General features: G+C 43.7%; 2 protein-coding genes across 4 annotated transcripts in view; one reads left to right on the top strand and one right to left on the bottom strand.

Annotated features, from left to right (window-relative positions):
• The window catches only part of Slc39a9 (solute carrier family 39 member 9), a 44,556-nt gene extending 42,052 nt beyond the window's left edge, over positions 1–2,504 (bottom strand). For all 3 annotated transcript variants that reach the window (XM_090344357.1, XM_090344358.1, XM_090344359.1), the window contains exon 1: positions 1,432–2,504. In XM_090344357.1, coding sequence (XP_090200483.1) covers positions 1,432–1,527 — 96 coding nt within the window. In that variant the 5' untranslated portion in view covers positions 1,528–2,504. The remainder of the gene's footprint in view (positions 1–1,431) is intronic.
• Positions 2,474–13,459, top strand: Erh (ERH mRNA splicing and mitosis factor). Its single transcript, XM_090344360.1, has 4 exons — positions 2,474–2,659; positions 5,533–5,620; positions 9,175–9,295; positions 12,969–13,459. Exons 1-4 carry the CDS (start codon positions 2,489–2,491, stop codon positions 13,069–13,071), a joined length of 483 nt encoding a protein of 160 aa, XP_090200486.1. The 5' UTR covers positions 2,474–2,488; the 3' UTR covers positions 13,072–13,459.
• The last annotated feature ends 11,653 nt before the right edge of the window (positions 13,460–25,112 follow it).

The raw sequence follows: 25,112 nt of genomic DNA, 5'->3' as shown, positions 1-25,112 counted from the left end.
AAGAGAAGGATGTCTATTTATGGAATTTCAAGACCAATAACTGAAAAAGATCACCTGGCCATCAGCTAGAAAGACACAAAGTATATGTATACCAACTATCTTTATAAATGTCCTGATTAATAACAGATTTGCTTGAAGTGAAATAGTACATATCTGCATATTTCAATAACCACTCAAGATCATATTAAGAAAATGCTGAAACTGGAAACTTATAAACACTATTTAAAAATGAAAAGTTTTAACAGAGTGCACCTTCAGTCCTAGCTACTCCAGGGTCTGAGATGGGAGAATCCCTTAAGCCCAGCAGTTCCTCATCAGACTGGCAACTCAGCAAGACATCACTTCAAAATATAAGTTATGGTTGCTTAATTTGAATTAATGATAACTCTTTTATTAGTGTTGCCTCAATTCAAGTCTTTAAATATGCAAATCAGCCCAAGCCACACAAACATCAATCCAATTCTAATGTAGTTATAAGATATTCCTTTTGTTAAAGGAAAACAGCAGGCTCACTAAGCACAAGGGAGAGAAGTAACTCAGAAGAGAAGTAGAGTTCATGTGCCAAGGAGGACTGTGACAATCAGCTGCCACCCAACTCAACCCACTGTTACCTTCAAAGTACACAGGGAAAAACAGTAAGAAAGAAAAAAAAAAAAAAACGACTAAGCGTGTTGCTACTCTACAAAGTAAGTCTGTGAGTTGGATTTCTCTATTGGCTACCTTGAACATGGTCACATACTTTTGCTACAACGAACATTGTGATTAAGAACTGCTGAGTCAGAAAAAAATCTCAATTTTAAAAAGCAGCTTTGATTCTAATGTACTTCATAAATTTGCCCAAATCAGTGTCCTACCTGAATTTCAGTTTGTGTTTATGTGGTTGTCACTGCTATGTGTTGGGTTTTAATATTCAGCACCAAAAAAAGCAAGCAAGCAAGCAAACAAAAACAAAGGCCGGCCGGGAGTTTGGCCTAGTGGTTAAAGTGCTTGCCTAGCATGCATGAAGACCAGGGTTCGATTCATTGGTACCACATACATAGAAAAAAGCCAGAAGTGATGCTGAGACTCAAGTGGTAGAGCTCTAGCCTTGAGAAAGTCCAAGGACAGTGCTCAGGCCCTGAGCTCAAGCCGAGGACTGGCCAAAAAAAAGAAAAAAAAAAAAGGCCTACTTATGCTAAGCAAGCACTGTACGGCATTTCGGGAGGGATTCAGAATACTCCAGGTTCTTCAAGCAGAAGGATCCGCCACCCTCCCCAGTTACGACTTCCAGCGAAGAGTACCAAGTTTGTTTCCATGGCTCAATGTTCTGTATCTTTAAAATACTCTTCTCCTTAATGAGCCCTTTGGCGCTGAGATTTAACCAGAGAAGTGGCTTCCCCTTACAAATACCACAATTTGGTGGCATCGACAGGAAAATGGAGAATTTCTTACCTCTGAGAAATTCACAGCCAAAGGGATGATCCCAGCCACGTAACATCCCACCAGCATGGACAGAGACAGCAGACTAATGGAGATGAAATCATCCATCCTGCACTCCCGTAGTCACCGCACCGCCTCCAGACTTCAAAGTTCCAGTGGCTCCCAAAGGTGTGCGGGTTCCGGTGGTTTCCGCCTCCCACCGCGGGGGTGTGCAGAGGCCGAGGCTCTCGCACGCACTTGGAAACAGCTGCCTCCTCCCACGCTTCTGTTGCTGTCGACAGTGGCTTCGGTGCAAGAGCCCGTGGGTTCCTAGAAGATGGCAGTCACTCGCTCCTCGTGGGTTAAAGGGCGCCCGGCGTGATTTTCCTCAATCGTGGGGGTGAGGACGGGACCACGGCCCACGGCACGCCCCCGGCACCCCCCCCTTCCACATGCACAGCCAATGTGTCCGGGAGCCGCGGGGAAGGAGGAAACCCGAGCGAACCCGCGCGTCCTCTCACCCCGGCTGGCCCAGGGGCGGCCACGCCAGTGATCCGCCCCCCTCGGGAAGGAACCAGCCCACCGGCCCCGGCCGAGTTCCCTCCCAGTCTTAGAAGGGGCAACGCCGTCCTGCAGGTCCCTAAACGACGAGTCCCGGAGATTCAGCGGCACAGCGGACGCCGAGCTGTCCCTGCCCGAGACCCGAGGCTGCCCACCGTACTCCCCTCCTCCGGGCCTCGACCCCGAGACGCCGAGACCACAGCGGCCATGGCCGCCAAGTGGCACCTCTTCATTACACCGACTTCCGGATTGTGTCCCGCCCCCTCCGTGGAAGGGCTCGTCCGGGTTACCGCCGGCCCGTGCGGCGGGAGTCTTAGGTTGCCGCCATTTTTAGTAGGGCTAACAAAAGATAACGGGCACGAGCCTCGGCTTGTGATCGCTTCAGTCGCACGTCTGACAGCTTCCAGTACTAAGGGCAGCGTCTTGAGGCGAAGGAGTCTTCCTAAAGCTTCCACGTGGTCCCTGAAGGACGTGTCTTGCCCTTCTCGAAGATGGCCGAAACGGAGTCAGTCGCCGCTCTAGCTACCGGATGTGTGCGCGTCTCTATGGTCTGGAAAAGGCTCTCCGGGGTCGCTCTTCCCACCACTTCCGGCGGCTCCTCTCGCGGGGATTGGCTGTTGGCGGCGTTGTAGCTGAGCTCGTGTGCGGCGGCGGTGTTGGCGGCAGCAGCGGGAGCAGCGGTGAAACATTTGGCGCGATGGTGAGGAAGTCTTTCGCGGCTGTCGGAGGCCTCGGTGGGCCTCTTCTCCCTCTCACCCCTCAAGACCCGTCGCGAGCGTGCTGGGTGTCGTTCCTTGGGCTCGTAGGTCGCCCCTTCCCCTTCCCGCCTTGGAGGCTCGGGGCCTGGCTGTAGGCCGCGCGGGCTGCGCTCGCTTGTGCGGCTGCGCGGGCACGAGGCTGGCGTCCGGGAGCGCTCTCTTCTCTCTACGGAGAGCGCTCGGCGGCTGGCGGCTTGGTGGGGGAAGGCGCGGACGGCGCGCTTTCCCTTCAGAAGTTGGGTCGGTGGAAAGTACTTTTCCTCTTTGTCAGGGTCCTCGCTTGGCGTTCCCTTCAGCCCCCGGTCCTCTTCACGTCTTGTACTTGCGTTCTCTCGGGACGGGGTTCGGGGACGACAGGCTCGATTCGGGAGCCAGGCTCCGAGACGGAGCGTGGTGAGAGTGAGGTGGATGATTCGTTTTGTATTATTTGTCTAAAAAAAAAAAAAAAGCAGGGGCCGGGAGTTTAGCCTAGTGGTTAAAGTGCTTGCCTAGCATGCACGAAGACCCGGGTTCGAGTCCTCGGTACCACATGCATAGAAAAAAGCCGGAAGTGGTGCTGAGGCTCAAGCGGTAGAGCTCTAGCCTTGAGAAAGTCCAAGGACAGTGCTCAGGCCCTGAGCCCAAGCCCAGGACTGGCAAAAAAAAAAGTAAATCCGGGGGCTCACGTCTAATCCTAGCTACTCCGGAGGATGAGATGTGGGTATCATAGTTCAAAGGCAGCTCAGACAGGAAGTCCAAGAGACGCCCAGAAAGCAGGGAGCTGAGCTGTGGACCAAATGGTACAGTGAGCAAAAAACGCTCAGGAACAGTACCTAGGCCCTGAGCCTAGAGAATGAGCTGAGAGCTGAGAATCACAGTTTGAAGCCAACCTGGGCAGAAAAAGTCCCTGAGACACTTACTTCCAATAATTACCCCAAAATAAGCCAAAAGTAGAGCGGTGGCTCAGGTGATAGAGCTCTAGTCTTGAGCAAAAGGGGGCTCAGGGATACACATACATTTGGTAACAGGGAAGCGCCACCATTTAAAAGCAATAGTCATTTTTGGCTACAGTTGATTTTAATGTCATATTCCATCTCTAGTAGTTTTTAATCCTTTGGGCAGCAACTATTGAAAATAGCAAACTTCACCAATAAGTTCATTTTAAGGCAAGATGTGAAAAACTACTTTATAACTTTTCATGTTACTCTTCAAAAGATTAGACCTTAGTTTGTACTAGAATAAAATGGTATAAATTTAGGGCAAGGCTTGTTCAAAGAATGCTAGTGTTTGTTCCTATGAGATTGTTTTCTGAGCCAGGAACAGTGCTCAGGTTCTGAGTTCAAGCCTCAGAACTACAAAACACACACACACATACACCACAAAGCTATTGTCTGTTTATTCAGCAAGTCCTAAGTATCAGCCATTTCTGTACCCGTTTGTTGATAGAAACTGGATAATTTCAAGAGTTTGGGGATCCTGTTATCAATTTACTTCTTTTTAGTGCCAGTCCTGGGCTTGAATGTAGGGCTTAGACACTGTTCTTTAGGCTTTGTGCTCGAGGCTAGTGTTCTACCATTTGAGCCACAGCTCCATTTCCAGTGTTCTGGTAGTTAATTGGAGATAGAGTTTCACAGACTTTCTTACCCAGGTTGACTTTGAACAGTGATTTTCAGATACCAGCCTCCTGAGTAGCTAGGATTTACAGGTAGTGCCTGGTTGAAATTTTCTTTCTTAGGCCCAAAATCTAGTACTACAAAATAAAATAAATTGTAAATAGTTGATTGAGGATTGGATTTACAGTGGAGTTGCATCATGTTATCACTTAACCAACGAAATGAAACAAATGGGGTTGGGGTTACAGTTTCAAGAGACCAGTGACTTCACTCTCACATATAACATTTAGCAACTGTAGGCATATTTTATTACCACAAACTTGAGGGGAGGAAGATAGTGGCATTTAGTGGGTACTGGCCAGTGGTGCTACTAAACATCCTTCAGTGCATAAAATATAGCGCCAATGAACCATTTACTTCAAAGTAAAGTGGTATGGAGGCTTAGAAACCCTGAAATTGACTGACCAACAAAAACATGCCTCCCTGATAAGGATGGAAGATACTATGCTTGTTCAATGTATTTACACATCTTGTGATAAGACTAGCCATGTTTTATGATTGTAGTATTGAAAAATGAGTAACATATAAAATAGCTCTCAAGGCATCTATTAACCAATAACAATGATTGGACTTCTAGGATCTAGTGTACTTGCTAGGCAAACAGTGTGCCACTGGTTATATCCTCCTATTCTCCTCCCTTTTTTGAATTTTAATTTGAGATGGGGTTTATCTAATTCACGTTATATTCCAGACCAGGCTCCACTCCCAAGTGCTGTAATTACAGATGTTTTACCATACCTAACTCTACATGATTTTTAGGGTAATATTTCCAGTATATATTAATGCTTTGATGTTTGTTTTGTTTAGTGTTGACCGTCCTAGGGCTTGAACTCAGGTCCTGAGCACTGTCCCTAGGCTTCTTTGTGCTCAAAGCTAGCACTCTATAACTTAAGCCATAGTGCCACTTCAGGCTGCTTCTAGTAGTTTATTGCAGATATTAGTCTCACAGGGACTTTTCTGCCCAGGCTGGCTTCGAACCACGATCCTCAGATCTCAGCCTCCTAAATTACAGCTATGAGCCACATTAAGGACCAGAGTCTATAGATGCCTTACCAGGAGAGTTGTAAATTCAGCTGCTAAAAAATAATATTCTAACAAGTTAGTCATTATTGAGTCTCCATATATCATGCTGTGAATTTCTCAAATTACTTTTTCTTCTTCAGTCTCACACCATTTTGCTGGTACAGCCTACCAAGAGGCCAGAAGGCAGAACTTATGCTGACTATGAATCTGTGAATGAATGCATGGAAGGTGAGTCTTAACACGAATCAAGAGGAAGAAATCATTGCAGCTCTCACCTCCATACACTCTAAAAATGTGTCTTGTTTAGGATCTGGGTTTATTTTTTACTCTAGATTTCTTGAATTGTTAGTTTAAGCAGGAAGAATAAATAGAGTGTACCCCATTCGTTGGCTAGTTCATAAATTCAAATATACTACAAATGTTATTTTACCATTTGTATTGTATTCTGTTGCTAGAATTGGGGCCTCACATTCATGCTTAGGTCTATCTGAGCTGGCTTCAAACTAGAAAAATCAGAACTCATCCTCCTGCATAGCTAGAATTACAGGCATAAGGCACTAGCACCAGGGTTACTCTACTATTTAAATCAAGCTTCACTATATAATCAATTATGGTTCAATTATTTCTTTCCTCCCTCCCCTCAGTGATAAGACTTGAACTCTGGGTCTCGGTGTTGTCCCTGAACTCTTCACCTCAAGGCTACCCACCCTACCCCTTGAGCCACAGCACCACTTCTGGTTTTTTGGTGGTTAATTGGAGTCTCATGAACTTTCCTGCCAGAGCTGGCTTTGAACTGCAATCCTCAGATCTCAGCTTCCTGAGTAGCTAGGATTACAGGCATGAGCCTCCAGGGCCCACCTCATTCAGTTATTTCTTAATGTTGCTTTGTTGTATTGGACAGATAGTCATTAAACTCCAACACTGTAAGATTGTTACGACAGAGCTTGGGGATGGTCTTCTGAACCCATTAATTAATCTTCCTATTAAACAAAGAAATAAGCCTTAGAAGCTATTTAAATTTGGTTATAGCCCATCAGTGTTAGAAAATAAAAAGTTATCTCAAAGGTTAGAGAATGAAAACAAATCAACATAATTTATTCTACATTTGATAAGCTGAAGGCAACTATTAGCCCTTAATTTGCCTTTGCTGGGTAAACTTATAGACTGGACCTCATACATTTCTTATGCTGATTTTTATATCTGGTTCACCAGTTATGTGGTGCATCTCAGCAGTTATTCATTCCTCATTTTTTTCTGTAAAGATTAGTTTCATTGTGCTGTAGGCCATGATTCTAAAACTGTTAATTATTCGAAACTAACTGGGTCAAACTTAAAATTGGTATGTGTAGAAAAATGATTCTATGCCTATGAAAACAAAAACTACTTGTAATTAGAGATGGCTTCTAGATAGCAGGTATAATTCCTTTGAAGAAGCTGTCAAATTCTACTCCAGTTTTAGAGATCAAGGGGCTTTCTTACCCTCTCAAATCCAGTCTGCCGCAATGCTTACTTGTCATTACTCAGCCCTACTTTAACATAGTCCTTTTTTTTTTTTGCCAGTCCTGGGCTTGAGCTCAGGGCCTGAGCACTGTCCTTGGATTTTCTCAAGGCTAGAGCTCTACCACTTGAGCGTCAGCACCACTTCCAGCTTTTTTCTATGTATGTGGTACCGAGGAATCGAACCCGGGTCTTCATGCATGCTAGGCAAGCACTTTAACCACTAGGCCAAACTCCCGGCCCTTTAACATAGTTCTTACCTAGTTTGTCATATCTACATTTTACTCCTGCAGTTCTCTTTAATGACCATGACTTGAAGCCAGTGCAGGCAGGACAGCCTGTGAGACTTACCTCCAATTAGCCACCAACAAGCTTGAAGTGGAACTGTGGCTCAAATGGTATAGTATTAGCCTTGAGCAGAAAAGTTTAGAGCAGCTCTGAATTCAATTTTTTTTTTTCTTTTGTGGCTGATATATATTTGGTGTCTCAGCACAATGTACACACCTTATCTGGGGTCACAAAACTTAATGCTTGTGTTTTTTCTGAAGTTATTACAGCCTTGGCAATTATTTTTATTAGTTACATTTTGAATAAATATATGTGCAATACAACACAATAATATTGTAATAGCATAGTATATGTGATATAAAACTATAACATACAATCATACATTTTGAAAATACAGGGTATATATTTCATTTGTGTAGCTTTTCAATCGACATAGCACCTGCAGGAAAGCAATTGACCATAAATATGGACTCTTGTTTCTGTTCTATTGATCACTATCTGCCTGTTATAAAGCCATTATCACTATTTTGAATACAGTAGTTTTGTGGTAAGTGGGGAAGTGTTCTTTTCCAAGTTATATTGGTTATCCTGAGTCTCTTGTGTTTCTACCTCACATTTTAGATTAGCTTAATAGTTTGTGCAAGCAACTCAGATTTCATGATTTCTGTAAAGCTGGTGATGTTTCCCTCTTTTATTTGCTTTTTTCTTCTCTAAGTATGGGTGAATGAATCCAGAGCCTCACACTTAGTACACAAATCCTTTGATATTTGAGTCGTGTCCTAGCCCAGTAGTTCAGATTTTAATACAGATTGCGTTGAAGTGTAGAGGTGATTAGAGGAGAGTGTGTGCATTATCATCCTAATGTTGTACTCCAGTCCATGGATATAGTTTTTACTTTCAGTGACATCTTGTAATTTTCAGTGTGTAAGTCTTATGCTTCTTTTGTTAAATTTATTCCTAGGAACTTTATTCCTTTCTTAGGCTGAATTTATTTCTTGTTCATGAAATTTGAAGGTGGAATAGAAAGTTTTTATTTGCTACGCATATTCCAGTGTGGTATTTTTCTTTATATGCTTTATGTTTATAGAATTTACTGAAACCTCCTAGTAAGAAACAAGTGGTACAATGGTACATATACTATATGTGTGTCCAGCTACCCCTGAGGCAAAGATAATAGGATCTCGATTCATTTATATCCAAAGCAAAAGGACTAAGGCATACCTGGTACTCTTAAAGCCCTGACTTCAATCCTTAGTACTGCCGCAAAAAAAAACTTCCCAAGGGGCTGGGAGTTGGCCTAGTGGTAGAGTGCTGGCCTAGCATGCACGAAGACCTGGGTTCAACTCCTCGGTACTACATACATAGAAAAAAGCTGGAAATGGTGCTGAGGCTCAAGAGGTAGAGTTCAAGCCTTGAGAAAGTCCAAGGACAGTGCTCAGGTCCTGAGCTCAAGCCCAGGACTGGCAAAAAAAAAAACTTCCCAGAAGCAGACCTTGGGCCTGCCTTGATGGTCAGGTAGTCTGCCTGTATAGCCCAGTGTTAACCTTTCTTTGAGGGGGTGGGGAGGCAGTCATGGTCTAGGTGCTGTCCCTGAGCTCTTATGCTCAAGGTTAGAGCTCTACCACTTTGAGCCTCGGTGCCACTTTCAGCTTTTGAGTGGTTAATTGGAGTCTCACAGGGACTTTCTGCTTGAGCTGGCTTTAAACCACGGTCCTCAGATCTCAGCCTCCTGATTAGGATTACAGGCATGAGCCACCAGTGCCTGTCTTAACCATTTTTTGATCCATCAGATAATGACTTTCAAAGTCCTTCATATGTAGTGGTCTGAAGTAATCCTTTTATTAAGGAAAATATAGTTACTAACATTTTAGTAAATTTGTGAAGTTTTAATTACTGGTTAATACTAACAAAAGTTAGTATTAATATGCAGTGCCACTCATGTAGAAGCTTTTATAGTTGTAAGGTTTTGTGCATTTTTTTTCCTTCTTTTCTCTTAGGTGTTTGTAAAATGTATGAAGAACATCTGAAGAGAATGAATCCCAACAGCCCCTCGATCACGTATGATATCAGTCAGTTATTTGATTTCATCGACGATCTGGCAGATCTCAGCTGTCTTGTGTGAGTATTAGCCACCATATCTCTCCATTTGTATTTTTGTATTGCTTGTCTGTCTAATGAGATTTATGGTGTTGCGAGTTTTCTGAGTGCTTGACATTCATCATTGGATTTTATGTACTATACAGTAATTAATGTTTTACTTACGCATAGATCATAAATTATAAAGCCAGACTTACAAGCATGAGCCACTAGTTAATGATAATTTAGTACGGTAAATTACTTGCCTAGCACACACACGATCCTGGGTTCAGGTTCCCCTAGCACTGAAATCCAAAAAAGAGTCTAAACTAAAAACCAATATAGGAGGAACTAGAACTACAGTATGCTTTTATTTCCTGAACTGTGAGGTGTTTCTCCCCCTACCCCCTTTTAACTTCTTATTGTTATAAAGGTATTAAAGGTTCAGGAGTTGGGCCTACTGGTAGAGTGCTTGCCTAGCATGCACGAGGACCGGGGTTCGATTCCTCGGTGCCACATAAACAAAAAATAAATAAAATTAATAAAATTAAAAGAGAAAAACCGTTTTTAAAGTCTTAAAGAAAAAATGATAATGTACAGAGGGATTACAGTTATAAAGTGTAATTTTGTGGGGGTCATTTTGGTTTATTTATTTGTTTTTTTATTTTTGCCAGTCTTAGGGTTTGAACTCAGGGTCTGGGCACTATCCTTGAGCTTTCTCAAGGCTAGAACTCTACTACTTGAGCCGAGCCACAGCACCACTTCCAGCTTTTTCTGTGTATGTGGTACGGAGGAATAGTACCCAGGGCTTTCATGCATGTTAGGCAGGCACTCCACCACCAGGCCATGCTCCTGGCCCACAATGTAAATTTGTTAGACAATAATAGTGCTTTGAATGTACAAGTTTTCCTTATTCAGGAATGGGGGGGGCGTCTTCATCTTCAGTTATTGTAATAAGGAGAGCTATTGCAGGTAGGGAAGACAGTTTAGGGTCTGCCCAGACCTTCCAATTTGGGTCTTATATGACCATAGCAAAGCTGTGAGATACCAACAGCTAGGATTGGGCTTGGGCTCAGGGCCTGAGCACTGTCCTTGGGCTTTTTCCTCAAGGCTAGCACTCTACCACTTGAGCCTCAGCACCACTATGTATATGGTACCAAGGAATCGAACCCGGGTCTTCGTGCATGCTAGGCAAGCACTCTACCACTAGGCCAAACTCTGGGCCCAGTAGCTAGGAATTTTACTAATGTACTTACATTTAAGTATCTCACTTTCAAGTGTGGGTTAATAGCCTTTAAAGAAGGTATTACTATTCCGTGAGTTAGAAACGAGCATACAGACTGATGGATTCCCAAAAGTTGACAATCATTGCTAAATGGAATGGTTGGACTAAGGCTGCCAGCCCAGTTCTCTTTTTTTTTTTTTTTCCTTCAGTGTTAATATGAATACTATAGTTTGATTTGTAACTTTTTGAAATTAAGATCAGTATTTGTTTAATAAGTAAACATGAATAGATAGTACTGTACCTTTTAGCATATTTCTCATAACAAAAGGCTATTAGTAAAAAACTAAATGTTACTTTTTACTTGGTTAAGCATTTTGTAAAATGGAAAGCTTGTGCATTTTTGATAAACATGCTTTTAATCTTACCATTCTTGGGGAAAATAGCATGTTAATTATATAAAGCATTTCTACTTTGGAGTTTGATTCTCTTGCCAAAATTGCCATCTGGATTTCTGACACACAACAAGGACCATGGTGGCATCAAGAGTGTTTTCCTCACCCAGCATCACTTAGCTGTTACATTGTTTCACTTATCATACTTTCTTATTTTTGCTTAGAACATAAAAGATAAAAACTGGGCAGCAGTGAAACAATCATTGATAAATATGAGACAACTCTTAGGTGTCTCTAGGCAAACTAGATGGAACTATAAAAGCAGACTATATCTTTGACCTTTCTTGGATGCTGTGCAGGTGTTCTCACCAAGTAGTTGCATGCACACAGCTTACAAATGTTGTAATATGTGCTGTATATTTGTGCAATAGCTGGTGGTTTAGTCTGCTTTTTAATGCTATGCTTTAGTTGGAGGTTCCAAAAAGAGACTATATTACTTAACCAGCTAGGTTTTAGTTTTAGGATAGATGGAAGGTTTCTCTGTTTTGAGTCCTATAAAGATAAATTCCTATAGTGACTGGCTATTAAGTGAACAGTCGGACTCTTGGTGCCCACCTCCACAGTCTCTTCTTCCTACCCTGCACATCCCCCACCCCTCACTTCCTGAGGCTTGGACACTATCCCTGAGCTTTGTTTCCTCCCTCCTTCCCCCCTCCCCCTCCCACTCAGGTCTATTTGAGCCAACTCCACTTAGGACTGTTTGGCGACTCATTGGAAAGAAAAGTCTCACAACCTTTTCTGCCAAGGTAGTTTTGAATAGTGGTCCTCTAATCTCAGTCTCCTGAGTAGCTAGGATTACAGGCCTGAGCCACCAGTGAATGCTTGGTTCCCTTCTCTTTTGATAAGAGATGTTTTGGAGGGCTAGGAAGGTAACTTAGTGATAGAGAGCTTGCTGAGTATGCATGAAGCCCTGGGTCCAATTCCTCAGTACCAAATATACAGAAAAAGCCAGAACTGGTGCTGTGGCTCTAGTGTTAACCTTGAGTAAAAGAAGCTCAGGGATAGCGCCCTAGGCCCTGAGTTCAAGCCCCAGAACTGACACCCCCCCCAAAAAAAAATGTTTTAGAGTTTGCTATGTGAGGTTTTTGGTTATGTTTTTTTGTTGATCATCTGAGCCTAAGCACTGTCCCTGAGCCTGGGTGCTAACCTTGAGCTCTTAAGCTGCAGGCTACCACCCTGCCCCTGAGCCACAGCCCCTCTTCCTGTTTTCTAGTGATTGATTGGATATAAGAGTATCACATTCTTTAGTGCCCAGGCTGGCTTTGAACCGAGATCCTCAGATCTCAGCCTCCTGAGTAACTAGGATTACAGGCATGGCCATGGCGCCCGGCCTGTTTTTGTTTTTAATTGTATATAAAAAGGTTATGATTCCATGTTATGTTATATAATAAGTGTATTTACTCTTGCTATATGTTCTGATAATTCTCTTCCATAAATAACTGTTATTTATTCAAGATTGGTTAATTCAAAATCAATTTAGCCAGTCTAAAGTTGGTACTAATGTTTGGTTTTTGTTTTGTAATCTGTAAAAGAACTATGAAAATAGAAACTGCGTGGGAGAAAGAACACATGGTTTCTAGTCAAACTGTTGAGTAGATAGGAAATAGTGACTAAAGAGTTCTAGGCCTTGGTTTATTTCTGCGCTATAAGATTAGACTACATTATCTAAAGTTCATATTGGCATCTTCAGGAGCTGTGTCTGCAATTTTTCCTTTTTTTTTTTTTGGCCAGTCCTGGGGCTTGAACTCAGGGCCTGAGCACTGTCCTTAGGCTTTTTCCTCAAAGCTAGCATCTACCACTTGCTCACAGTACCACTGTGACTTGTCTATGTATGTGGTACCAAGTAATCAAATCCAGGTCTTCTTGCCTGATAGGCAAGCACTCTACCACCAAGCCAAACTCCCAGCCCCTCCTATTATTTTAATGTAGGCCATATGTAGAAATGTTCATATCAATAATCTTTTGCCCATTGTAAACTGGGGCTCTAAACATGACAACAATTAACTACTATAACTTTGCTTATTTTTCTGTTTCCCAGTTACCGAGCTGACACCCAGACATACCAGCCTTATAACAAAGATTGGATCAAAGAGAAGATCTACGTGCTCCTTCGTCGGCAGGCCCAACAGGCTGGGAAATAATTGAGTTGGAAGCATTAGGGCACAGGGGGTAGGCTTGGAACACAGGTGTGTACAATGTGCTATAGTAGGAGTTTTTATTACAGTGATGCTGTTTTCATTTTGTTACATTCTAGCCAAGATCGAATGTATTAGATGAACTATGAGGATTTTTTCGATTGAAAGCCCTCATTGTATCTTTTTTTCTTTCTTTTTTACTTAAACATTTTTATGATGATTTAGATGAAAGTTGTTCATTGTCAGTTAATGTTGGTTCCAGTCCTTCAAACTGTTCCTATCTACTTTATAACATTCACATACTAACCCTTTAAGATGGGGCGGGGTGGTAACAATTTAGTTATGTACTCAGATAAAGTCTTAGTGCAAAGTAAATAAATGTTCTTTAGTTATATTTTCTTATTGAGTGATTTTTCTTTTACCTCTATACATTGCATTTTCTTAGCATTATCAGTTTTAAAACCAATAGACTTCCACAAAGAGTTGGGAGGGCTGGGAATGCGGCTTAGTGGTAGAGTGTTTGCCTAGCATGCATGAATCCCTGGTTTTGATTCCTCAGTACCACATACACAGAAAAAGCCAGAAATGATGCTGTGACTCAAGAGATAAGAGCATAACCTTGAGAAAATCCAAGGACAGTACCCAGGACTGAAGGGTAGGGGTTTGGGGGGAATCCCGAAGAAGTCACACTTGACACATTGGAACCTCTGCCACCTTTGCTGAGTACAGATGGGGCAAAGAATCCTGAGAGTGGAGAACATTTCTTCGAGTCCATGTGGCTTAAGGAAAGACAAAATTTGATTGGCCAGTCAGCATAGAAGTCCTCAATGATTGTCCAGGGCCTACATTGAATGAAGGCCCTAAATGTTACACTTCAGTAATAAAACTGAACTCTCCCTCAAGTTAAGGCTCTGATAGACAAGCAGTTGACAAACAGTTCTTCAAGGAGTCAGATTGATCTGCGAATAATTTGTGTGCCAAAATGAAGTCCAACAGTTATTGGAAATGAATAAATAACACATTTATCCAGTACTCAAATTACTAGCCATGGGAAGAAACAGCAAAGTATTATTCATAACCATTTAATAAAATCAATCAACAGATACTAACCTAGATATGATAGAGATGACAGAACTACCAGATAGGACATTTTTTAAAACTATGCCAAAATATTTAAACATAACTGTAGGAGAGAAAGAAAAATTTGTTGGTGGTGTTATTTAAGCAAGGTATCACTATGTCATCCAAACTGGACTCAACTCATAATGAGTTCAAGGCAGGCATTGAACTCATGATCCTCTTGCCTCTACCAGCTGAACACTGTAATATACCACCACACCCTCAACCTTCCAATAGAATTTACACTTAAAATGCTGTATTTTTCATTTCTAGAAATTACATTAGTTTTCAGCTGGGTACCCATGCCTCACACCTGTAATCCTAGCTTCTCAGAAGACTAAGACCTGAGGATCCCAGTTCAAAGCCACCCAAGGCACATAAGTCCCCATGAGACTTTTATCTCCAATTAACCACCAGAAAACTGGGAGAAGCACTGTGGCTTAAGTGGTAGAGCTGTAGCCTTGAGCTGAAGAGCCCAGGCCCAGAGTTCAAGCCCCACAACTGGCAAAGAAGAAGGAGGAGGAGGAGGAGAAGGAGGTAGAGGAAGAGAAGGAGGAAGCAAAACCTGCAAAAAAAATGCTATTTTCCATGAGATAATGCAGTAATTAGTAATCATATCTGACAAAACTTTGCAAGGTACTTAGTAGGTATAAAACAATGTCCTGGGACTGGGAGGATAGCCTAATGATAGAGTGCTTGCCTAGCATGCATGAAACCCTGGGTTCCATTCCTTGATACCACATACATAGAAAAAGCCAGAAGTGATGCTGTGACTCAAGTGGTAGAGGGATAGCCTTGAAGAAGCCCAAAGACTGGCAAAAACAAAACAATGTTCTTAGGCAAGATGAATAGGAAAGAGCACAGCCTTTAGTATCAAGGCAAAACAAAATTGTTCTAGAAAAGCATGCTGGATTGGAGAAATATTAAAGGAACAAGGAAATAGCAAACATAACATGGAAAGGCTAAAGGTTAGCCATAAGGCACGTTGAGTAAAGAGCAAAGAAATAGAAGATGCTAAAAGCCTGAGATCATCCAAATACTGGGAAGATGATGCAGCTGGAAGAAGATTGCTGGGGACACTGGAGACCCATGATTCAGGCCTATAATCCAAGCTACTGAGAAGGTTTAGAGCTGAAGATTGAGGTTCAAAATCATCCCAGGCAGGAAAGTCTGTAAAACTCTTACAATTAACCGCCAAAAAAAACTGAAGTGGGGCAGTGGTTCAAGTAGTAGGGTATCATCCTTGAGTGGGGCAACACTCCGGCTTGGAGCTCAAGTCCCAGCATGTGCGGGCACACATCTCTGGTGGTCTGAGAGGGATTTCTGTGTTGGAAACCTTGCAGGGGAATAATTTCCAGCAGTGACTCTCCTTCCTATCTTCTTTAGTCCCAAGTTTGACTTGTAAGGGAGCTCTAAGAAAGATGTTTTTCCTTTGAAGACAATAGCAATACTTCTGGCTACACTGAGAGAGCCTGTGCCAACTCATTTTGCACATGCCTCTTTTTTTTTTTTCTTTTTTGCAATTGCATGCGTCCAGTGATTGTTGATTTTGAGACATAGTATGAAAAGGTTGCCAAAGGTAATTTGCTTTATGCTTTTCAAGAGAGTAGAGAGAAGGATAAGAAAAATGGATTGCATTACTTAACTAGATAGACCCTGGGTCTTTGTCAACAGACGTTGAAATGTAAGGTTCTGGAGTGTAATTTAAGAGAGATGAGATGGATCATGGTTTCCTCTTGGAAGGCTGGGACTGGGAGTTGCCATGGTAATACTAATTCCCACCTCCACCCTCAAGCTTTTGATGTATAATACCTGCTCAGCTGCCAGACTCCTGGGGCTGGGCCAACTATATTGTCCCTCTGTTCTCAGAGGAAAAAGTATGGCTGAAGCTTCCAGTGTCATCCTCTGGTTGAACAGATGGGTACACCCTAGAGTCCTGGACCCTTCCGCATCCCTGTGGTCCCAGCTATTTCACAGATCCCTGGTCTTGACCCTTGGTGAGCCGGTTGTCTGTCAGCCTGGCTGCTCTCTTCCCTCTCCAACATAGTTCCAGGAAAGATTACCAGAATGCTTGTCCCATTCATTCCCCTCAATGGGAAAGTCATAGTTGCAATGATGAAGGGGTAGATCACTCAGGCTCTCTCAGCATCTTCCTCCTGTTTTACCACTAGTTCTCTAATGAGCTGGCTTTTGTTGTTGTCTGTGCTGTTCAGAGGCTTGAATTCAGAGTCTAAGGACTGTCCCTTAGCTTTAGTGCTCAAAGCAAGCACTCTACTACCTGAGCCACACCTTCGGTTCCAGCTTTTTGGTAATTAATTGGAAATAAGAATCTCAAAGCCTTTTCTTTCCCAGGCTGGCTTTGAACCACAGTTCTCAGATCTCAGGCTCCTGAGTTGCTAGGACTACAGGTGTGAGCCACCAGTGCCCAACCAATGAACGAGCTGTTCTGATGGCTCTGCTAAGTGCCCAAAGTTTTGATAGAAACCTGACATTTGAGCTTACCACATTTGCCCCCAGCCTCCCTTCTGCATACATCTCCCCTCTCCCTGCTTGCGTTCAGATAACCACCACTCTAAGCCACTCCTGCATGGAGACATCCTGCTTACACAGACACACACAGGCAACTTTATTCTTTGTGTGTGCCAGGGGCAGGGGGGGAGGGTTCATGGGGCTTGAACTCAGCTTGGGCACTGTCCCTGAGCTCTTCAGCTCAAGTCTACTGCCCTACCCTTGAGCCACAGCCCCACTTCCTGTTTTCTAGAGGTTAATTTGAGGTAAGGTCCTACAGAGCTGGTGGCTCACACCTGAAATCCTAGCTACTCAGGAGGCTGAGATCTGAGGATTCTGGTTCAAAGCCATCCCAGGTACTACAAAGCCTTGAGACTCTTATCTCCAATTAAACATTAGAAAACGGAAGTGGGGCTGTGGCTCAAGGGTAGGATGGTAACCTAGAGCTAAAAAGCTCAGGGACAACACCCAGGCCCAGAGTTCAAGCCCCATGACCCACAAAAAAAAAAAAAAAAAAAAAAGGCCCAGGTCCTTTTGTGCCCGGGCTGGCTTTGAACCTTGATCCTCAGATCTCAACCTCCTCACTAGCTAGGATTACAGGCATGAGCCACAGTGTCCAGCTGCAACTTTACATTTATATGTCCCAACAGCAGCCATGCTGTTCCCACCTGATTTTCACTGTGTAACTTAATGCTCCGGGTAAATATAGAGCTCAGAAAGTGACCGTGATTATTACAAACAACATTATTATGCCTTAATAAAGTTGTTCCCACAGAAATACCTCATAATATTATTAATATGGTGTGACCAGAAAGGAGTCTACAAAAAATTCAGATTAACTTAGTTACCTCTGCCTTTTAGCACAGGCCTGGGACCTTAGGACCATCTTATCAGCTGTGAAGACAAGGAATTGTATGTATCATTGGGTATTTTGCTTCTCTCTGGGATATCCCTATAGCATAGACGTTAGAGGTTTGATAAAAACCAGAGGGATATTTTATCTTAAAACTTATTTATCCAGCTAGGAAGGTGGCTTAGTGGTAGAGTGTTTGCTTAGCATGATTCTTCTGTACCACATAAACAAATATATATATCATGTTATCCAAGAGTTTTTTTTGCTTGTGTGTGTGTGTGTTACTGTGGATAGAACTCAGGTATTGTACTTGTACACAATTGGTACTCTACCACTCATACCTCCTGTCTGCTTTACACTAATATTTTTTTTGCCAGTCCTGGGGCTTGAGCTCAGGGCCTGAGCACTGTCCATAGACTTTCTTAAGGCCAGAGCTCTACCACTTGAGCCACAACACTGTTTCCAGCTTTTTTCTATATATAAGGTACCAACGAATTAAACCCGGGTCTTCATGAATGCTAGGCAAGCACTCTACCACTAGAGTGCTCCCAGCCCCTACTTGCTTATTTTTCTTATAGAGCCAGGACCTTTTTGGCCTGGGCTAACTTTAAAATAAGATCCTCAGATTTCTGCCTCCTGAGAAAGTAGGATAGAGCCCAGCTCAAGAAATGTTTTCAGTCGCTAATTTTGCACTGATGATCCTGGTGTGTGTGTGTGTGTGTGTGTGTGTGTGTGTGTGTGTGTGTGTGTGTGTGTGTGTGTGTGTGTGTGTGTGTGTGTGTGTGTGTGTGTGTGTGTGTGCCAGGCCATGGTTCTGTGTGTGTGTGTGTGTGTGTGTGTGTGTGTGTGTGTGTGTGTGTGTGTGCCAGGCCATGGTTCTTTGCCCTCTATACTGTTTTGCTTTTGACTTGGTGATTCCAGTAACATTGTAAGATGATGGGATAAGGTGGAATTATTTGTATAAGATTCCATTGGGATTAACTAACTAATGTGATTATAGTGATATGGTTTGTGTCTGTATCTCTGCCTCTTTGTCTCTGTCTCTGTCTCTCTCCTCTCTCTCTCTCCCTGTCTGTCTCTCCCTCTCTCCCTCTCTCCCCCTCTCCCTCTCTCTCTCAGCTTGAATTCTGGGCCTGGGCATTGTCCCTGAGCTCTTTAGCACAAGACTACCACTCTACCACTTGAGCCACAGCACTGCCTTTGGCTCATTCTGAATAGTTACTGGAGATAAGGATCTTACACACTTTACTGCCAGGGGTTGGCTTTAAAAACTGAGACTCTTAGATCTCAGTCTCCAAAGTAGCTAGGATTACAGATGTGAGCCACCAGAGCCTGGCCATGAGGTTGTTTTTTAAGTTACCCTGTGCCCTGGAGAGGGATGCTACAATCTCAGAGCAAGGCCTATTAGGCCACAAAAAGAGTCATTGCTCTGGATTGGGGAGAAGGAAACCAAGGCAGTTCTGAGTGTCTGCAGGGTGTTTTCCAAGCCTGGAAGCAGAAGCAGATGTTTGGAGCCACCAAAGTTGCATTTATAAGCTCTGTGCAGGGATGCAAACAGTGCCAGCACTTTACACCAAATCCTGAAGACCTTTATCTCCATTGATTAAGCCCCTCCCCAGGCTGTTTCTGGCTAGACAGGGTACCCTGGTAAAAAGGGACATTTTTTTCCACTCAGCTTTATAATGCTGCTTTTTATGAAACTGCCAGTCGTGCCCAGCTTGGGGGTTAGCATCCCCAAAGAGAAAAACCAATGCATTCTCCTCAGGGAGGGGGCTGTCAGAAAGGGCACCCCAGAGGTCTTATTAAGCTAGCATTTGACCACTGACTTTGGATCATTTCTAATCATGACCCCTCAGTCCCCAGGGTAGCTGTGATTATAGCTATTTGAAAAGTAGGCCTTTCTCTAGTATAGAAGAGGCTTCTCGTGCTGCGGTTGGGCCACTCATGGCTTGTGTGGACAGAGCTAAGGTAGTCAAGGACAAATAAACAAGCTAACTACTTTGTCCCAAACCTCATGCCCTCCCTTTAAGAGCATGCCATCAGTTCCCAGCAGGTCTATTTACCCTCCCTGGACTCATTCCAAAGGATTGATCCTTAGCCGGAGAAGTAAGCCTGACAGATGGGAGGGATAAGGGTTAATGCCATCCTTTCTCATTCTTCTTGTCTTACTTCAGCTCAAGGCTAGCACTCTACCACTTGAGCAACAATGCCACTTCTGGTTTCCTGGAGGTTAATTGGAGATAAGAGTTTCATGGACTTTAGTACCTGGGCTGGCTTTGAACTGTAATCCTCAGCTCTCAACCTCCAGAGTAACTAGGATTACAGGCATGAACTACCAGCACCTGGTACTTTTTTTTTTTAACCTTTGTCATCCTGCCTTCATTAGCTCATTTCCACAAATATTTACTTTGTATAACACACAATGTAGACCTCTGGGATAATGTAGGGATTAAGATAGTCCTGCTGACATTGTTTTGAAACTTTTAATAGTTTATACTCTAGGTGGCCCATTTTTTTTTTCATTTTTTTACTGAACCTCAAAACCATGTACCTCATGCTACTGACTTTATTGTTGTTAATTTCTTTTTATTATTATTTGTGTACCAAGGAATCGAATCCAGGGCTTCATACATGCTAGGAAAGCACTCTACCACTAAGCCACATTCCCAGCACCCCACTCTGACTTTAATATAGCATGTCTGCATTTGAAAATAGCTGAGAAAAAAATCAGTAGATTTGCACACAGTTGAATTTTTTTTTTTTTTTTGCCAGTCCTGGGCTTGAACTCAGGGCCTGAGCACTGTCCTTGGGCTTTCTCAAAGCTAGAGTTCTACAATTTGAGCCACAGCACCACTTCTAGCTTTTTCTATGTTTGTGGTACTGAGGAATCAAACCTGGGTCTTCATGCATGCTAGGCAAGCACTCTGCTACTAGGCCAAACTTCTGGCCCCATGATTTTTTTTTTTTTTGTCAGTCCTGTGCTTGAGGTCAGGGGCTGAGCACTATCCTTGGACTTTCTCAAGGCCAGAGCTCTACCACATGAGCCTCAGCGCCACTTCCAGACTTTTTTTTTCTATGTATGTGGTACCGAGGAATCGAACCTGGGTCTTCATGCATGCTAGGCATACACTCTACCGCTAGGCCAAACTCCCGGCCCCTGATTTTTTTTAACAGAACTGTCTACTATATTTAGACAGTTATAAAGAATCAGTGGTTTGTAAAGAATTCTATTTATTTATTTTTGCCAGTCTTGAACTCAGGACCTGGGCACTGTCCTTGAGCTTTCTCAAGGTTAGCACTCTACCACTTCACCACAGCATCACTTCTGGCTTTTTCAATGTATGTGGTACTGAATCGAACCCAGAACTTCATGCATGCTAGGCAAGCACTTTACCACTAGGCCATACTCCTGGCCCTGCAAAGCATAAATTCTGACCAGGGATGGTGGCTTATATACCTCTAATACTAGTCAGAGGCTAAAATAGGAAGGATTAAGGTTCAAGGCCAGGTCAAAAAGAATATGAGATGCCATCTCAAGGTTGTTGCTACACCATGTCATGTCAGCTACTTGAGAGGTGCTAGGTAGGCTGATCACCATCCAGGCCTACCCAAACAAGAAGTGAGACCCTATGTGAAAAATAACAAAAGCAAAACCTGTAGTTCAAGGTAGAATACCCTCTCAACAAGCACAAAACCTTGAGTTCAAACTCTTATACTGGGGTCGGGGTGGGGGCGGGGTAGGGTGTAAATGTGAAGAAAAACAAGAATAAATTTTGTAAGTCCTTGGATTCTAAGCCCAGCCATTGCCTAGTTGCCATCTCTGAAAGTTGATTTCCTCATTACAAATGGAGGTGACAAGTCTATGCCTAGCCCACAGACTTGGCCTGAAAATACAATTCAATTCAATACCACTTTAAATACTTAGGGTGCGGTCTAGGGGTCCCTAAAAGGCAGATTTTATCTCCTCATCCCTACCCTCCTTTCCTTTGACCACTTCTCCTCTCTTGAGTACTCCTGGGATGGAAAAGCTGGGTCAGTGTTAGTGGCTGCTAAGTGAGAGGAATAGTGACAAGAAAAACCTCAGGAATTATAGCCTTCAGGAAAACAATCACGTTCCACTGAAAAATTGCTTGAGCTAGACTTTGAAGACACTTGCAATTTGTATGCAAATCAACAGGAGAATGTTTTTTGAACTGAGATATGGCCCTAGGCAAATCTTGTAGAAGACTGGCTTGGACCTAAGAAGGCTCTATCATTTTCTCTTTGCTGCTAGTTTAAAGAAAAATTTAGATAACCCTAAAGCTGCAGCCACCACTGCCTTGGCCTTTTAAGGATTTCATTAGTATGTAAGACAGTATGCTAACCATCCAGGTGCGTGCACATCTGTATTGCTGCATCTTCTCTGCTGTACAATCCTTGCTTTCATTCATTGTTTAATCAGACACCGATTTAGCATTAACTTGCAAATGCTCAGTCATCTCCTGGGGCCAATGAGAAAGAATCTTCACCATGTCAAACCTTACCTGACTTCATGAAAGCCCAAGTCAACAAATGAGAAAAGAAAGCTAAGAATAAAACTCATGTGCATCCCAAACCTGAGGCCCCTAACCTGAGGGAAAATAGCATTCTCTCATTCACAAGCATTTATTGAGTAACAAATATATACTAGGTATGGGATGAGGGATGTCATTATCTTCACGCTGCTTACAATCAAATAAGAATACAAAAACAGTGCAGGCTGGGCCGGGAGTTTGGCCTAGTGGTTAAAGTACTTGCCTAGCATGCATGAAGACCCGGGTTCAATTCCTCGGTACCACATACATAGAAAAAAGCCGGAAGTGGTGCTGAGGCTCAAGTGGTGAGCTCTAGCCTTGAGAAAGTCCAAGGCCAGTGTTCAGGCCCTGAGCTCAAGCCCAGGACTGGCAAAAAAAAAAAAACAGTGCAGGCAATTCCAATATAACCCTGATGCACCTACGAATGTGCTGGGAATGGGACTTAGTGGTAAAGTCCTTGTCTAGCATTCATGAAACTCTGGGTTTGATTCCTCCGTTCCATATACACAGAAAAAGCTAAAGTGGTGCTATGGCTCATGTGGTAGAGTGCTAGCCTTGAGCAAAAGAAGCTCAGGGAGAGTGCCCAGGCCCTGAGTTTAAGCCTCAGGTCTGGGGGGGGGGGGGAGGCTTTCTCTAGGAGATCAATCTTCAAGTCAGTACCAAAGTGGGTGGTTGGACTTTGCATACTGATTTTTTACCCCTTGGGCCTGATCCTCAAGAATCTCACCCTCTAAAGAGTGTAGGCAACACCTAACAGACCCCCAGAAACTACCTCCATCCTTGCTCCCAGTTTGCTGCCCTGTGAATCCAGGTGGGTGGACCAGTTTCTACTTTTGTAAGATAAATATAGAACAACTTGGTGCTGCTCCATCTTCCCTCATTAGTCTTCTGAGACTCAGCCAGACAAGGAGGTAGGATGTGAGAGGCAGAGATTCCAGTGCTCTCACAGGGGGATAATAGCACAGAAGTTTCAGGTTAGTGGGAATTGAAAAGGCCAAGGATGTGAAAAGCATGCAGCCTGAGTCCTCTCCAGGCTTCAATTTCGTAGTTTTTTGTTTTGTTTTGTTTTGAACAAATGATATCGAAAATACCTACTTAGTAGAGTTGTTGTTTAAACTAAAGAAGTTCAAATGTATGTCTGGTCAATAAACGTTGAGGGTCATCAGATAGACCCATAGAAAGGATATTGCCGTTGGCTAAGCGTGGCAACATCCACCTGTAATCCCAGCAGGTGGCTGAGACAAAAGAACTGCAAAATTGAGGTCAGACTGGGTTATGTAGGGAAACTCAACTCCCCCTCCACTCAAAGAGAAATAGAAAAAGTGTGAGAGAAAAGGAGAAAGGGAGGGAAAGACAGAGGCAGAGAGAAAAAGAGAAGAAAAAACAAGGACATTGCTATGTAGTGTGCAACTAAGGTAAGACGCACACCTGTCCTGCATGCTGAGCGGTGCGGCACTGATTACTTGATTAATGGAAATTCTCGAGCAGACGCTCTCCTAGGATGAAGTCAGCATATGTGGCTGGTGTTGGAGAAAAGAATCATCAATCACGCAAAGCAAGGCTGGCATGTCACAGCTGGCTCAGTGGCAGCCTTCGGCCCTGCCTCATGTCCAGCCATCCCTGCCTGAACTGGGTGACAAGAAGCCCGTTGGGGAGAGGCCAGGCTCACAGTAAATGGCTCCCAGAGCTTTCTACACCTGCCAGTGATTTACAGACCCCAGTCAAGGGACCAGAAGCCATCTGGGTTATGCAATCAATGACTCTCTAACTTGAGTCAGTCCCAGAGTTCCCCGGGACTCTTCTTCCAGGGTTTCTGATTTTTAGCTCTGATAGGAACTGAGTTCCTAGCACTAGAGAGTTCCCAAGGGAATGCTCATGAAGCGTGTGGAGGCTGCCAGCAGCACACTATGACCTGAGGAACCTGCACAACTCCACACTTCTCCATCCCCACAGACACCAGTGCTTTATGGTTGCTAAGGTAGAGAGCAGCAAGATCCCTGCCATGCCAGGAGCCGCTCTGCCTGTGCAGATAGAAGGGCAGGCCAGCCTGAGGCCCCATTGTAACCAAAGACTCCCCAAGAGACTCACCTTTGGATCTGAACTCAAATGCCGCACTCCTGCCATCATTGGTGCTGGTCAGCTGAGGACTGGGGGTGGGGAGCGGAGGGCTTTACCACTTGGTGTGAGCCTCTGCCTTCTAGGTCTGCTCCCCACATTCATCTGGTAACTTGGGAAGGGCATCGAGAAGAGCAGAGAAGCCTCCTTGCCCCTTGGCAGTGCATTCAACATGGGGCCCAGGCTGTGCCCAGCTCTTCCCTGCAGTGCTCCCTCCTCGGGCCACCGGCTCTCCCTCCCTGCACACAGAGCAGGGGTTAATGCACGACCCTTCACCTGGGGTTATTTACCACTAAGGAGCAAATCCGAGCAGCTGGTGAGAGTGGGGTCTGGGAATAAACCTATTTACTAGCACCTCAAGTGACCCAGGTAAGTTATAGAGATGGTACTTTGAGAGGCACTTATTGAAAGACAAATGTTACAGGACAGTTTGTGTGTGTGTGTGTGTGTGTGTGTGTGTGTGTGTGTGTGTGTGTGTGTGTGTGTGTTGTGTGTGGGGGGGGGTTGTGATTGTTTGTCAATACTGGGGCTTGAACTTAAACCTAGGTACTGTCCCTGAGGGTTTTTTTTTTTTTTCCCCACTCAAGGCTTTCTTCTCCATTCAAGGCTAGTGCTCCACCATTTGAGCCAAAGCTCCACTACCAGCGTTTTGCTGGTTTTGGAGAAAAGAGTCTCATGGCCTTTCCTGCCCAAGCTGGCTTCAGTGATCCCCAGATCTCAGTCTTTTTGGTAGCTAGCACTATAGGTGTGAGCCACCTGTGTCCAGCTGACAGTCTGTGTTTAGAGATGGCTAGAGATCAGAGAACTTCAAAGAGGAAAATAGTTTCTCCTGGCATGTGTGATCACTTATGCAGACATAGTTAGTGAATTCCCCACTTTTCCCTGAAGGAAGAAAGCCA

The sequence above is a fragment of the Megascapheus bottae genome, chromosome 14 (genome assembly GCF_031878675.1).
Source record: "Megascapheus bottae isolate mThoBot1 chromosome 14, mThoBot2.hap1, whole genome shotgun sequence".
Lineage (NCBI taxonomy): Eukaryota > Metazoa > Chordata > Mammalia > Rodentia > Geomyidae > Megascapheus > Megascapheus bottae.
Note: the sequence above shows the minus strand (reverse complement) of the source record. Positions and strands in the feature narration are given on the sequence as shown.

Excerpts from the sequence above, each read along its gene's own strand:
- Erh (XM_090344360.1), top strand. The coding sequence starts at position 2,489 with ATGTGTGCGCGTCTCTATGGTCTGGAAAAGGCTCTCCGGGGTCGCTCT. Across the intron at positions 2,660-5,532 it reads GTGAAACATTTGGCGCGATG|TCTCACACCATTTTGCTGGT; the intron begins GTGAGGAAGTCT and ends TTTCTTCTTCAG. Across the intron at positions 5,621-9,174 it reads TGTGAATGAATGCATGGAAG|GTGTTTGTAAAATGTATGAA; the intron begins GTGAGTCTTAAC and ends CTTTTCTCTTAG.